Genomic DNA, 15,981 nt, shown 5'->3' with positions numbered 1-15,981 from the left:
TGCCCGTTGAGTCACGTTTTGTCTTAAAGACCCATTTACAACCGACTCTTTTACAATCATTGGGCAATTCAACGAGATCCCAGACATCATTCTGTACCATTGATTTTAACTCTTCTTTCATTGCATCATACCATTTTTCAGAATCGTTACTTTCTATGGCTTGTGAAAACGATAAGGGGTCTCTTTTTATTCCTATATCATAATCTGATTCTTGTAGATATACAACATAATCATCAGAAATGGCATGTTTCCTTTTCCTTTGAGATCTTCTCAAATCTGCCAATTGTGATTGTTCTACAAGATCATCAGCGGCGACATCAACATCATGTGAGAGTTCTTGGATGTTATTTTGTTGTTCACCCTCATCAATACTCTCATTGATTTGAGGAACAACAATCTCTCGGACAGGAGATGATATGGGAGAATTAACCTGAATCTCCTCAATATCAAAATTAATCCTTCGAGATTTTTCACTCCCACTGATTTCGCCATTTTCTAGGAATTTTGCATTACCAGATTCTACTATTCTCATACTATGATTAGGGCAATAAAATCTGTATCCCTTGGATTTTTCTGGATAACCAATAAAATATCCTGAAATAGTTCTTGGCTCCAATTTCTTTTCATGTGGATTGAATACTCTTATCTCTGCAGGACATCCCCAAATATGTAAATGTCTCAGACTGGGCTTCCTACCAGTCCATAACTCAAATGGAGTCGATGAAACTGACTTGCTAGGAACCCTGTTCAAGATGTACATAGCTGTCCTAAGAGCTTCACCCCACATCGACTCAGGTACAGAGGAATAACTCATCATGCTCCTAACCATATCCATCAGAGTACGATTTCGCCTTTCAGCAACACCGTTCTGCTGTGGCACACCTGGTAATGCATATTGAGCACAAATACCCCGTTGTTCTAGGAATCTAGCAAAAGGACCAATATTCTGATTAGATCCATCATATCTGCCATAAAATTCACCACCTCTGTCAGATCTGACAATTTTAACTTTTCTATCTAATTGTCTCTCAACCTCATTTATGTATACTTCAAGAGTATCAACGGCTTGAGACTTTTCATGTATTAGATAAACTTTGCCATATCTGGACAGATCATCTATAAATGTGATGAAATATTTTTCTCCACTAAAACAAGGAATGTGGAGTGGTCCGCAGATATCAGTATGAATAATCTCAAGGAGTTCTTTGCTTCTTGTGGCATTTTTCTTTATTTGTTTAGTTTGCTTTCCCTTAATGCAATCTATACAAATATCAAAATCAGTGAAGTCTAAATGTTCCAAAATATTATCCTTCACTAATCTTTCAATTCTTTCCTTGGAGATATGTCCCAATCGTCTATGCCACAATATGGAAGATCTTTCATTATTGAAACTACGTTTCAATCCAACATTTGATTGCAGGGTCATTAGTGTCTTTGCAAACTCAAGATCCAAATTAATTCTGTACAAACCATCACACAGAATTCCAGAACCAACTTTAATTGAATCGTAAAATATGCTGAGTTTGCCACTACCAAAAGAAATACAATATCCCAACTCATCAATTCTAGAAAGAGAAATCAAATTTCTAGAAATTGTAGGGACATAACATGTGTCAACAAGATCCATCAAGTGACCAGTCTCTAAGCGTAGACGATAAGTTCCCATTGATATCACTTTCGCTTTAAGACGATTTCCCATAATAATGAATCTTTCATGTTCTTTTGGTTTCCGAATTGAAAGGAATCCCTGCATATTATTTGTAACATGAGTTGAAGCCCCGGAATCTATCCACCAAGTGTTAGAAGGAACTTCTGTAATGTTTGATTCGAAACATACAAAGGTCGAGTTAATACCTTTCTTTTCGAACCAAGTCTTGCGTTTAATGCAATCCTTCTTCACATGTCCTTTCTTGCCACAAAAGAAGCACTTTACAGTAAAGGCTTTCTTTTCATTAGTCTGTTTAACATTTCCAGACTTAGCAAATCTCTTTGATGGATGATGCTTCAACTTTCTTTTCTTGTTACCACCTCCTTGAGTAGTCGTCATGACATTATATGAATTTTCCTGCCTTAATCTCAATTCTTCCTGAACACACATGCTAGTCAACTCATTCAAGTCCCACTTATCCTTATTTGTATTGTAGTGAATCTTGAATGGACCAAACTGAGAAGGAAGAGAATTAAGAATAAATTGCACGAGGAAAGATTCATCAACATTCATGCCTAATGTTTTAAGTTTTGCAGCTTTGTCAGCCATATTGAGGATATGATCCTGAATTCCTCGAGTACCATCATACTGAGCTGTAGTCAGTTTTTTCATCAATGTGCCAGCCAATGACTTATCAGCAGATTTAAATCTGTCTTCAATAACCTTTAAATATTCCTTTGCGCTAGTTACAATCGGTAATGAAGTCTTTATGTTATTTGCAATTGTCATTCTTATGAACATTAAACTAAGCCTATCAGATCTTTCCCAAGCCTTCATTTCATTAACTTGTTCTGCAGTACTTTCATCAGTCAAGTCTGCAGGCTTTTCAACAAGTAATGCTAGATCAAGATCTAACACACCCAGTGTAAATTGCACATGCTCTAACCATTCTGAATAATTTGATCCAGAAAGTACAGGGACACTTGAAGCATATGAGTGTATATGCGGAAGTACCACTGCAAAAAGATATATAACAACATTAATGCTTTGAGTTTGTAAAAAAAAATTGATGAACTATTGATATCATCTATATTACACCTTTGGGTGAAATATTGACATATCTAGTGTTCACTCAAGAATATTTTGGAGGACTGATACCATCCTTGAGGAATAGGTATTGTTACCTTTGGGTATACAACCCTAAACTGCAAGGATATCTAAAATAGTATCATCCTACCCCATCATATAATTATTTGAATTAAATTCTCCTTTGGGATTATCTAAATCTCATAATTATATGTGCCATTATGAATATTATTTCTTTAATATCATTTAGGACTAATTCTTTAATATTATTTTATAAGTCATTAGTCCAGGTCACTTTGGTGGCTACAAGACTAATGCCATGATATAAAATAAAAATGTCCTATAAATGATAAAACTTTTATTGTAATTCATATCACAAAAGTCTATCATCCTAGGCCACTTTGGCAGCTACTAGTCAGATAAAACTTAAGGAAATAAATTACAAATAATATTCATCAATATTTCTTTAATTTTGCTAAGCAGTTCAATAATAAAATAACAATAATAATTATTGAACATTTATGTAAAAGCAGTTCAATAATAAATAACCATAACAATTACTGAACATTAATGCAAAGCAATTCAATAATAAATAACAATAATAATTATTGAAATTTAATGCAAAACAGTTCAATAATAAATAATCATAATAATTATTGAACATTAATAAAACTCATATGATAATTTCAAGCATATACATGTGAATAAATAAATGAAAATTCCAAAAACAATAATTGGATTTTAATTTTATTTACCACATATATAATGAATAATTCATATGAGAAAACCATAAAATAAACCATAATTTATAGTTTTTTTTTTTTTTAACAAAATTAAATCCAATCAAATAAAAAAAAAAATATAATCATGATTAAAATTAATCATAATTATAATAAATGATATTTATCAATTTTATAATTGAGAATTTAACCTAAATTTCTCAATTTCATAATGATAAAAAAACGGAAATATTTGATAAGATATAAATCGAAAATATGCGTATGGCAGAACTGTAATTTGGAAGAAATTAGACCCGAGGGCAAAACCGTAAATATGTTGACAGAACATAAACTGTAATTACGATATTTGCAAAGGGTAAAACTGTAATTTTCAAAACCCTAGCCTCGATGGTAAAAACGTAAATATGCCAAAACCCTAATCTGCCATCGCCGCCGCCGCCGCCTGCGCGAGCGGCGCTGCCGCTGCTGCCTGCGGCCTGGCCGCCTGTACGCGACTGCGGGTTGCAGCCTGTGCGCGGCTGCCGCCTGTACGCGGCTTCGGGTTGCCGCCTGTGCGCGGCTGCGGGTTGCCGCCTGTGCGCGGCTGCCGCCTGTGCGCGGTAGATCTAGTCTGCGCACGGCCACTGCCGCCACGGCGCTGCCGCCGCGGGGCATACTGCTCATGCGCGGCCACTGCCGCTGCGGCGGTTCCTGCCCGCGGGTGGCTGCTGCCAGCACGCGGCCGCCGCCTGTGCACGGCCAACTCACGCATGGCCGCCACCTGGGCTGTCTGCCTGCGTGCGGCCGACCGTCGCATGGACGGATTCTGGCCGTGTGCGACCGGGGTTCTGTAATGTCGTCGCACGGACGGACGGGGTTCTGTGATGCCATCGCACGGACGGACGGGGTTCTGTGATGCCGTCGCACGGACGGACGGGTTTCTGTGATGCCGTCGCACGGACGGAGTTCTGTGATGCCGTCGCACGGACGGAGTTCTGTGATGCCGTCGCACGGACGGAGTTCTGTGATGCCGTCGTGTGGACGGAGTTCTGTGATACCGTCACGTGGACGGGGTTCTGTGATGCCGTCACGTGGACGGGGTTCTGTGATGCCGTCACGTGGACGGGGTTCTGTAATATCCGCATATGGGACGAGTTCTGTAATGTCCACACATGGGACGAGTTCTGTAATATCCACATATGGGACGAGTTCTGTAATGCGTACATATGGGACGAGTTCTGTAATGTCCACATATGGGACGAGTTCTGTAATGCGTACGCTACTCGGCGTAACCGCAGATTTGCAGCGAGGTCGACGGTGACCATTACTGCTTAGCAGTTCTTGGAAGATAAAGGTAATTATGCATCGTAAATTAATTTACAGATCTAATGCATGATTTCAAAACCGGGCTCTGATACCAATTGATAGCATAAAAATCTGTTATTATGCTAAGTCAATAATGCGGAATTAACCTATATGCCAGGATTTGGAATTCAATACATAGATCTAATTTATACGATGTGTACCTTTTGATGCCATCCGTTCAGAGATCTTGTTTGATCTGCTTAGCACACCGTGATCCAAGATTGCTGCAGGCTCCGTCTTCCGTCTTTAATCCGATCGCGCTGCGGAATCTACAGGGAGTGCGAAGAGTAGACCCTTTCTCCTCTCTTCCTATCCTTTCACAGGATCACACAGATTGATGGATTTGGGGAGCGGGGTTTTTGGGAGAGAGAAGAATAACTGAATTCCTCAACGGAGAGGTGCGACGCTCTAACACACTAACCACCCTCTCAACCACTAGAGATCCTGTCCGTTTATAGGCGAGAGCAGAGGGTCTACGATGAGATGAGATCTCAGAAGATTTCCTCCCATCAAGGATATCTCCGAGGAATCGTTCCGTAGTGGACTTAGTCTTGGCTAAAATATCGCAACGGAACCCAATTCTATTATATATCTTATTCAATAAAAGGCCACATATTCTAACAGGCGCAGGCGCAGATAGGAGCAGCGAGGCATACTTTCCCGAGTGGCTTTACGAGCACTTGGATGGAGAAGGAGATCTTGGAGCTTATGGTGTGACAAATGAAACGGAGGAGATGGCGAGGAAGATGATAATGGTTGGGTTGTGGTGCATACAAACCAGGCCAGCAGATCGGCCTTCCATGAGCAGGGTTGTGGAGATGCTGCAAGGGAGAGGCAGCGACGTGGAAATGCCACCAAAGCCGTGTCTTTCTACGCCATCCCAATCCTACGTTAGCTCTGCATCTTAGCAACGCGTTTGATAGAATCTGGGTTTGGGCTATCCCAAATTGGGCTTAACTTGGGCTAAATTTAGGGCCTATTTAAGTGTAGTCTTTCGGGGCTCGCTACACAAGCGAATTCAAACGGCATATAAATAGGCGCGCGATTTGCTTCCCCGTTTCATTCTATCAAATCAAATCCTTCCTCCCCTTTTCTCTCGCTTACATGGTGGTCGCTTCGTTTGCCATGGATTCACGAGCGCGACGACGACTCGGAAATATTTCTTCGTTACATCAAATCGTCCGAGAATCCCCAAACCCCTCGCTGCTTTTGTGTGATCTGGTTCGAGCAGAAGGTTTCTGGTGAGATTTCTATTGCCTAGTTTGTCTTCTTCTTTTCTGTTCATTTGGATGATCGATTTCTATGGCATACCTCTGTTATCGATCGTGGTAATATCCTAAGAAGCTAGAGGGATCGCAAGAAGAAATGCGAGAGTTGCTCTCCTGTTCGTAGATGATTTGGACTACTTAGATCACTGCATGATCACTGTGGAGGCATAAGTCTTTCTTGGGTGACAGAGATACCCACCTAAATCATCTTCTATGTTGCATCGCTATTAGCTTACCAATCAAAATTGAGACTACGGGCGAAACCATTTAATCCCACCACTCAAGTAAATAGATCATTAGTTCCTTTCCTAATGATTGAGACTTGAGTGGAGAAATCTTATCCTTGGAGGATTATGATGCTGATCATGACGAAGGCTCCAACATAAAGTTTTAATATTAGGTCAGCATCGTTGTAGCTGAAAACGATTATGCTCTTTTCCTACTCACCAACAGACATTGATATCGACCTCTTTCACCATCTTAATTATTGCATTTAGATATTGGGGATATTGTTAGAGATTGCCGGGACGCTCATGGCTTCCTATAATGGAGATAGCCACCGGGGTTGATACAGTGGTGGTTGGTCGAGATATTAAAACCGCGGCTCGAATTGCTCATATGGGACGGCCGCCCTGCATGTGTTGCATATCTGCTATCTTTGTCGAGACAGGGAACACCACTTCTCCTAAAAGGTGATCCGTGTCCCAGACGGTCAGCTTTAGCTTTGCTGGGGCCCGCCTCTTCTTTTTGACGTGGAAAATGGCGCTTCCTGGCTGAGGAGAGGCAGGCGGGCCTTAATCCCTGGCGTGCATACGGTATGGCTTGTGGGTCCCACCATGGGATAGGCGGGGCGCGTCGTTTGTTCCTTCGCTGGGCGTGCCAAGTCACCCCACGTTAGCCTGGTCACGTAAAAGTTGGGCGTGGGAATAGCTGGTCCACCACGTCCCTATGTCTCTTTGGAATCCGGCCGAGAAGAGACTTCCCTCTTCAATCTCTTTGTTCTTGATTTCCTTATCCTCCGAAGTCCAGCTCTTCGATCAATAGCAAGAACCCCTCTTTCAAGTTGAACACCACCCACCCGCTACTATCCCCTGCTCGGTCCTCAGTGGAAGCTTGAACACACTTCACTCCTCTCTCTCTCTCTCTCTCGGATGTCTTTTTGAGGTAAGATGCGATTTCCTTTGTGGCTGGAGTTGTTATTATGACAAGTTCTCATGTTTATTTATTTAATTAGTTTGCGATTTGGTTTCATCGGAATTGAGTCTTAGTTTGGCGAAGGAAGTTATCTCGAGTGTTACGATGCCCAGGGGGGTGCTAGGGAGGTGCTTGGAGGATTACATTGATGCTTGACATTGATGGTTGAGTTGTGATGTGGAACCCTATGCCCGTATATGCAAATAATCTGATTTCAGAACAAGAACATCCTTTCCTAGTTCTTTTCTTTGTGAATTACTCGTTTGGCTGAAATGATTACGTCGTCTTGTTTTGGTATTTCCCTTGCAATATGTGCGGAGGAGCAAGGATGCCATAGCTACTTCTATTGCTTAAAACCAGTTCTTTCATCAAGGCGCATGAAAGAAACCATCAACTTTTATCCATGCTTGACAGTGTTCGTGAGAGATCATGAAACATCCGATTGCTTCCATGTTCAGCAGACTTACAAGAAGTCCCCTTCCCTTCATTTGAAGAAAACCATTGTTTTAATAGAAATTACTGCTTATTGCATGGTCAATCATGCCCTGTTAAGGAGGTTCCAAATGCACCTTCTTTCGAGAACAATGGAACAGATGATAAATAAGAAATTTCTTAGTTTAGATGAATTTAGAGCTTAGTTGGAGGAGCTACACTATGTGTTGCAAAGACTAAGACATTATTAGAAGTAATAAAAAGGATTTGATGTCTTAATTATATATTGCCTTATACAGAACTCAATGGCCCAAATAATTGGGACATTATGGCTTGTTGTTGTTATTCCATCTATTATTCATCCTTGCTAGGATCACTTTGTCCTGCTCTGCTCACAACTTTGTAACCTTTTCCAACATTGACTACCTTAACTTTCTCCTGAAGAATTTGCTTTTTTGCATATTCCAGGACAAAACAATGGCAGATATTCAGTTGGGTGCTCACACTGTAAAATCTCATGGAGTGAAGGTGGCAAAGTTCCACATGCATGACTGGATAATACTACTACTTCTTGTTGTGATAGAAATCATATTGAATGTTATAGAACCTTTTCATCGCTTTGTGGGGAAAGACATGATGACTGATCTGAAGTACCCACTGAAAAGTAATACAGTACCTTTTTGGGCTGTTCCAGTATGTAATTACTTCTAATCCTTTGAATTCTTTTATTTTACATGATTTACCTATGCATGAGTTAATCATGGCAAATTTTTTATTGTTGCAGATGATCGGAATTGTCTTGCCTTTTGTAATCTTCCTTGCAATCTACTACAGGAGGAGGGACGTTTATGATTTGCATCATGCAATACTGGGTATGTGTACTTTATGTTATTTAGGGTTAAAGCAAGTATGTTTCTATCTGCAATGTGGATTTAACACTGTTATTGGCAACATGTATGTGCAGGCCTTTTATTCTCTGTGCTGATAACTGGGGTGATAACAGATGCAATTAAGGACGGAGTGGGTCGACCTCGACCTGACTTCTTTTGGCGCTGTTTTCCTGATGGAAAAGAGGTTAGTTTTCAGCATTATTAGGCACCATTAAATGTCCTTGATCAGAAAGACCATGTCTGTTTTCTTCTCTATTCTGAATTACAAAAAATCATTAGCAATCGCTGATACACACAATCTGTAGGATTATGACAGTGTCACAACAAATGTTAGATGCCATGGAGAACCTAGTGTTATAAAAGAAGGGCACAAAAGTTTTCCTAGTGGACACTCCTCATGTAAGTAACATAATAATAAAGCTCAGTATAGTTTTCTTATGATTTAGCTTCAATTTCTGAAACTCTTGAATGGGTTATAATGCTACTTTAAATATATGAAAATTTCTTCCAATGCAGTTGCTATCCTCTCATGTGACTATCCTGAGTTAAAGAAATTGGATATATATATTTTTTTGTTTGCTTTTAATTATCTGGAGCTTTATTTGCATATCATATGGGATTATTATTTTCGTTTGATTACGTAGACAAAGTGTGACACCCCTAAATTAGTCTGGCTAGAAGATTATATACGATGTGATAAGTATTTAAATCACTATCCAAGAGCATTTTTCAGGTAAAGGGTCGTTTAGTACATGCGGCTTTCATCAATGAATATTTTGAGAAAAGTTAATTTATAATATTATCCCTACAAAAACATTTGAGCTATTTTTTGTGATTTGAATCACAAAGGAGTAACCTAAACATGACCACAGAATTCCATATTAGCAAAATCTGTACCTTCTAAATGCATTTTGCAAATTAAACTGAAATCTTGTGAATTTTTATTTTCTGATCCTCTTGTAGTCTTGTACATATTCAACTGATCCAAGTGCATCTGTGTTCTCTATTTAGTGTTTGTAATGCAACAAGTAAAGAAGATTTCTTGGCAAAAGAATTACAAGATTTGTTCTCTTTCCTTTTCACTATAGACAACTAATTTCCCTCTCTCTGCTGCTTGAGACTCCAAAGCATTTGTGCTACTTTGGATTCTTACCTTTGGAGATTTTGTTTCTTAACTGGTATGTAAACTGAATCTTAACATAAACTCATAGCTTTGACATAAAGTTCTATGGGCTTCAATTTCTATTAACAAAGCAATCTAGTTTTCTGATGCATTAAATACATTGCTTATATGTTGTCTTCCATATTCGATTCTATATGGTTAGTACTGCCATGTGGTTTGTGCATAAGAAATGAGATCTCAGTCAATGGGCAAACCAAGTAATTGAAAGATTTGGGGGCATATCTACCTATCGTCAACCTTTTCCAAACCTATAATTTGGATATTATCAGATTACTTATTTCTTCTGGAGCGTTTGGGATCAAATTCTTCTGCAGCTGCATTTCGCAGATTGGTTATTTACTCATTAATCCCTTGCGCACACAGGGTCCTTTGCAGGACTAGGATTTCTTTCGTGGTATCTTGCAGGGAAGATCCAAGCTTTTGATCGAAGAGGCCATGTCGCAAAACTTTGCATTGTGTTTCTTCCTCTACTCGTGGCATCTCTTGTGGCGATTTCTCGAGTGGATGATTACTGGCATCACTGGCAAGATGTATTTGCTGGTGGTATTTTAGGTTTGTATTACTGGACTACATTATAATCAGCTGCCGCAAAACTGTTTCGTTTACATGCGCGCTTATGAAACTTCATTTGTTTTTTTCCCTTTTTTTTTTTTGCAGGACTAACAGTTGCTTCGTTTTGTTATCTGCAGTTCTTTCCACCACCATATTCTGTAAATGGTATTTTTTTCCGTATCTTTCATTTACTTTTATTTTCTTTCTTCATTCAGCACTTAAAGTCTTTTTAAGGCATCGCCGCCACAACTAGTAAATACAATTCTACCTTCGATAAAATTTTGTGCTAAAGAATGTTTTAAGTATTTTTATTTTTCGATGCATGTAATTAGTTATATTTAACATTCCGATCCTTATATTTTCAAAAATTTATATTGAAATCTTAATACTTATATGAAATAAAATATTTAATTTTATTTTTTTTCTTTTTATTTCAAATTACTATTAAGCATGTGTAATAATATAATTAAATATTTTATTTTTTATAAATATATAAATTCTAATCTAATTTTTAAAAATATATTGATCGTAATGTTAAAAATAATTAATTTCAAAAGATAACCTATAATTAAGTCGATTGATAGGCAGTAACATTTGATCCTTTTTTTGATGCAGGTTGGGGACCGCATGCATATTTCCAGATGTTGGCGGACAACCAGAACAATGCTCAAGTGACACACACTGTAAACCCTCTCAGTACTGTGCCATCAGAGATCGATGCTGGTTATATCCATACAGAACAACAGCAGCACGGGATCAGCATGAGAAGTTTAAGCGCACTGCCAGATATTGAAGTTGGTGGCAGACAATAAAGATCTTCGTATCATGCATGCGGTCGTAGTTTTCCAACCTCGAGTCATCAGCTTCATACCAAGCTGTGGGATATCCAACATCATCTGCCAACCTCTGTTTCGATTCCCCTTGTAATCGCTGGTCTTTGTGTAGAAAGGTACGTCACTATGTACTCTGTATAATAAATTTGACTTGTGCAGTCGCCACTAGAATATTGGAAATATTCAATTTCTCATCGAGTCATCTGCTTTCATCACACGCTTAAACTTGGATAATAATGCTGTAATGATTTCTACTTACTGATCATGAAATGATGGAGAATTATTTATCTGTTAAGAAAATAAATTGATAGACCATAGAGCATATGATACAGGATGAAGCAACGAAGACACCCTTAGAAAGGGATTACGATATAGATGAAGGCTACTTGACGGAGATGACAAGGAAGATACAGAAACAAGGATGCAATGAATAGAATAGAATAGAAGGGGAAGAAGAAGAGGAGGAAAGAATTAGATGGGTTTAGTGCTTGCCATTTCAATGAGGAGATTGTAAGTTTGAATTTAAATCATAGATGTCATAGATTGAGAACTTGAAATCTCATCCAATAAATCTTAACATCTAACACACCAAGGATTGATAATATCACCATCCCATAAATTTTAACAACTACAATACTAAACTGATGGCAATCAGTTAGAAGTCTCAAGCAATAAGTTTACACCTAAGAAATTAATTCGATAAAAGTGTGTCCCCGAACCACTTCTTAAAATACCTAGGATTATTCATAGATGTAAACACTCAAATTTCTTCAAGCTTAATAGCTTATTATTCATAGCAGACTCGGAAACACTCCTATCTTTAATAATTCAAATAGACAATCATAACAGATAATTCCACCCACACAACCATGACAGATAAGTTTATGACGGCACGATCGCCATCATTTATTTAGAAAGCCCAAGTTACAATCCTTGCAATAAAAAACCTAGATCATGATTAAGAATTACAACTTCTTATCTTAATTGGAACCATGAAACTTCATCATATCACCTATAAAAATTCCCACATCCTAGTCTGAGCAAAATCAAATCCCCCAAAGGATGCCTTGCTATTAGTTAATAAATCAAAACCCCAAACACACAGAAGACCTAATTGGACCACTAACAACACTCACTATTGCAAAAGGTATCAACTTTCAAAAGCAATTTCAACCAATGTTTGTTCCCATTTGGATAACATTAATTGTGTGTAAACCAAATACCATCAAAGAAAAGCATTCCACCATGGAGACAACCATTAGAAACTATGAAGGATGTGAAAAAACCAAGACATATTGTACAGCAACAAGAACAACTCAAACATCAAAATAGATGTGAAACAGCTCTATACTAAGATCAACAATGTTGCTGTGTAAGGCATTTATATTATTACATGCTGCATATTTCTAAAAAGACAAACTGCATTATCAGTTAGCTTCTACCAAATTGTCAATGTGATAATAATAGCGTTTATAGCACCAATATTCACTCAAAACATAAGATGTGATAGTTCGATGCATTACTTCTCAATCCATTACCAAAATCCATGATAATCCAATTAAAGAATCATGAACAATATATGAGAAAGACAAATGCAATCAACAGTACACAAAAGGATACTCACTTATGAACATAGATAGATCAAAAGTATATGCGATAATTGGATACCATCAACGCAGGTCACCATGACATCTCACCAGAGAATTTAAGAGCATTGATTTAATTTACGATCTAACGGTCACTATTAAAAGCTCGAAATATGTGTTTTCACGAACTCAAAATTCCATGGCATCTCTTATATATCAAGAAAGCAAACCCTAATGCAAAATGATGGCAGAAATCCAGTAGGTAAGTGAGTGAGGGCGGACCGATCGGGTCGAACAAGCATCGGATCGTCTAGATCAGTCGATCTCCTGAAGAGATGGCGCACCAGCAGCGGCGGCGGCGACTTCCTCAGCAGAAAACTTGCCCTTTGCCTTGTCGGCGGCACGGCCGCGGGCCTTGCGATCGAGGAGGGCCTTGCGGTCCTTGTCGAGCTTGAGCTTAACGATCACGACCTTGGACGGGTTGATGCCGACGTTGACGGTGGAGCCGTTCACCTTTTCGCGGGTGATGCGCTCGACGTGGATGACCCACTTCCGGCGGTAGACCTGCACGACCTTGCCCTCGCGGCCCTTGAAGGTGCCGCGCACCACCTGCACCTCGTCATCCTTGCGCACGGGGACCGACCGCACGTTGTACTTGTTGCGGAGGTCGGCCGACAGCGGCGCGCTCATCAGCACCCGCCGGACGCTCGACGGCGCCGTGAAGTGCGCCTTCCGGGACTTCCGCCTCGAGCTCGACACGCGTGGGTTGTACTTCATCGTGGCCGGCGGCGATCGGAAGAGGAAAAAGGCAGGATTGAACGAGCAACGATGGGTTAAATACAAGAGCTCTCGCGGCTCTAGGGTTTCGACGGTTACGTAAAATGACCAAAATACCCACTCGTCCTTGAGACGGTAAAATAAGAAACGACGCCGTGATGGATAGCACGTGGGACACACGCTACGAATGTGTGCAGACCACATCGAGAAGAAGCAGATGAGCCGTCAGATCGTCCCATCATCCTTCGGTGATCTCCCAGATGATATAAACGCCGTTGGATCATCCCGTCTGCCCTGGTGCGCCTCGTCTTCCTCCCTCTCACTCACCGTATGATTTAGTTGATAATAAAAATCTAATTATATATTAGCCCCTATACTTAGTTACCATTAATATCTCGATCCTTATATTTTTAAAAATTATATTAATATTCTTTTATCTAAAAAAGTAAAACATATGGATCATTGACATTAATTTTACTTATGAAAACATAAAACATAAAAAATAAAAATATAATTTTAACGTTCGACGATAGAGGATTTCGTTAACACTAACATAGTTATATGATCGCCTCTAACGATAATAAGGTCCGCTATCAACATTGATGGAGATGGTGGTGGCCACCAGGACGTGTTCAATGAAGATGATGACCACCTCACCACTCACATGTTGGGTAGATCCCAACCTTGACCTAAAGTTGAGATTGTTGAAGCTCCTATTGCTCTCATTGTTATTGCTTGTCCTACATCGCTTTGCATCTGTGTTGACGCATATGATAATGGCCATTGCAGTGTCAACGATAAAGATGGTAATCATTGCACCACTAATCCGTGGGGTAGAACTCAGCCTCAATTCGAAGTTATGGTCATTCAAGTTCATGTTTCTTCCCCCGATATCGTTTGTCCCATGTCGCTTTGCATCTACGTCGATAATGATGTAATTACCAAACGACAATTGTTAGCGTCGATATAAATAATGATGATTACTACGACCTCTATGATGGAGATAATGGTCATCTCACTGGTGATTCATCATTATGGATCCCAACCTTGACCTAAAATAATAAAATATATTATTTTATCTTCGTCGCTCTCACTTAGAGTAAGATTTAGCCGAATAAATGATCAAATAAGCACTTAGGTCATAAAAAAATATACAAAATTGTTTTACGAATATTATTTTGACTAGTCAAACATCGAGTAATGCAATTAGCATATAGTCTATTCTATTGAAATGTTATTAGTAGCTATTTCAGTTATCCATATCATCAATTATGTGATTAAAGATAAACATGTTTAATATTGAATATATTATAAAAATAAAATTATAAACAATTATTTAACGTGCGAACCCCCAAAAGAAAATTTTTCGTTTTGGATTTTTTATGGAAGGTATGCTTTTTCATATTTTCTAAAAATATCCCCTATTTACTATAATGCTTGAAATTGCTCATTGATGAGATAGAGTAATGCTTGGCTATACTCTATAGATTAGTCCATCTGATGAATCAGTTCAATCCTAATATATAACATTTATACAATCAGTTTAATTAGATTTATATTGTTTTTAGTACCTCCACCAAAACAAAAATAAATAGAGTATTTACTAAAATTTTGTAAAGTCATATTTGATTTGTATGCTACAATACAAATGTTCAAATGTCTAATGTTATCTTATATAATAATATTAGCATTTTAACATTTGATGCTAATGATTTTTTATTTTTTAAAATATATTATAATATTTTCTAAGATCATAAAAAATATAACCCTAATTTTTCTATCCCTTATCAAGATTTTGCCTAATCTTTCATAAAATAATAAAATTACACTTGGACACTTGCAACTATTACGAGTTTATTGTCAAAATATAACCAAAATAAATTGATAGTTCAATTATAATATATTTGTATAAAATTATAATAAACTTTATTACACAAACAATATATTATGAGTCACATCATGTAATATTACTCAAAGATATTGTGATCAAGGTTGAATAGCTCAAATCTACATCAATCTTAATTATTAATTTTACCATAGATCTTGATATTTTATAAAAAAGAATTTATAAGAGAGTTTCAATTATATTGGATGGATATTAAGAGGTATTGCCATATTTTAAAATAAAGGATGAATAATCTTAAATTCAAGTTTATATTTTAGAATACTATATACATAAACTAATAAAAAGAAGAATGAGACCACACTAATTGTAATATTTTTTATTCTGAAACATAAGTGAGGAAGACAGATTTGATCTGAGGATTTCATAATAAATTATAAAAATATTTACCAATTAAAGTAGATAAAACTTTTTTATTTGAGATTATTACTGAGCTAAATTATTATAATTGTGTTGAAAAACATTGCAAGTTTGGGATTATGATTTGTTTGGGAAAAATATTATTACATTAATGATTGCCGACTGCGAAGGCAATTCCGTTATTT

General features: G+C 38.0%; 2 protein-coding genes across 2 annotated transcripts; one reads left to right on the top strand and one right to left on the bottom strand.

The window, feature by feature from the left end:
* The first annotated feature begins 7,106 nt into the window (after positions 1-7,106).
* On the top strand, positions 7,107-11,385 carry LOC135634125 (lipid phosphate phosphatase 2-like). Its single transcript, XM_065144360.1, has 8 exons — positions 7,107-7,250; positions 8,181-8,405; positions 8,497-8,584; positions 8,677-8,786; positions 8,908-9,001; positions 10,149-10,337; positions 10,443-10,502; positions 10,953-11,385. The coding sequence occupies exons 2-8, from the start codon at positions 8,190-8,192 to the stop codon at positions 11,147-11,149; spliced, it is 954 nt and encodes a 317-aa protein (XP_065000432.1). The 5' UTR covers positions 7,107-7,250; positions 8,181-8,189; the 3' UTR covers positions 11,150-11,385.
* Positions 11,386-12,863: 1,478 nt separating this feature from the next.
* Positions 12,864-13,581, bottom strand: LOC135634126 (large ribosomal subunit protein uL24y-like). The gene has a single exon (XM_065144361.1). It carries the CDS (start codon positions 13,531-13,533, stop codon positions 13,072-13,074), a length of 462 nt encoding a protein of 153 aa, XP_065000433.1. The 5' UTR covers positions 13,534-13,581; the 3' UTR covers positions 12,864-13,071.
* Between the last annotated feature and the right edge of the window lie 2,400 nt (positions 13,582-15,981).

The sequence above is a fragment of the Musa acuminata genome, chromosome BXJ3-3, assembly GCF_036884655.1.
Source record: "Musa acuminata AAA Group cultivar baxijiao chromosome BXJ3-3, Cavendish_Baxijiao_AAA, whole genome shotgun sequence".
NCBI classification, from domain to species: domain Eukaryota; kingdom Viridiplantae; phylum Streptophyta; class Magnoliopsida; order Zingiberales; family Musaceae; genus Musa; species Musa acuminata.
This window is presented reverse-complemented; position numbering and strand designations above follow the sequence as displayed.

Coding starts and splice junctions, on each gene's coding strand:
- LOC135634126 (XM_065144361.1), bottom strand. CDS start 13,533: ATGAAGTACAACCCACGCGTGTCGAGCTCGAGGCGGAAGTCCCGGAAG.
- LOC135634125 (XM_065144360.1), top strand. CDS start 8,190: ATGGCAGATATTCAGTTGGGTGCTCACACTGTAAAATCTCATGGAGTG. Junction 8,406..8,496: donor TACCTTTTTGGGCTGTTCCA/GTATGTAATTAC, acceptor TTATTGTTGCAG/ATGATCGGAATTGTCTTGCC. Junction 10,503..10,952: donor ACCACCATATTCTGTAAATG/GTATTTTTTTCC, acceptor TTTTTGATGCAG/GTTGGGGACCGCATGCATAT.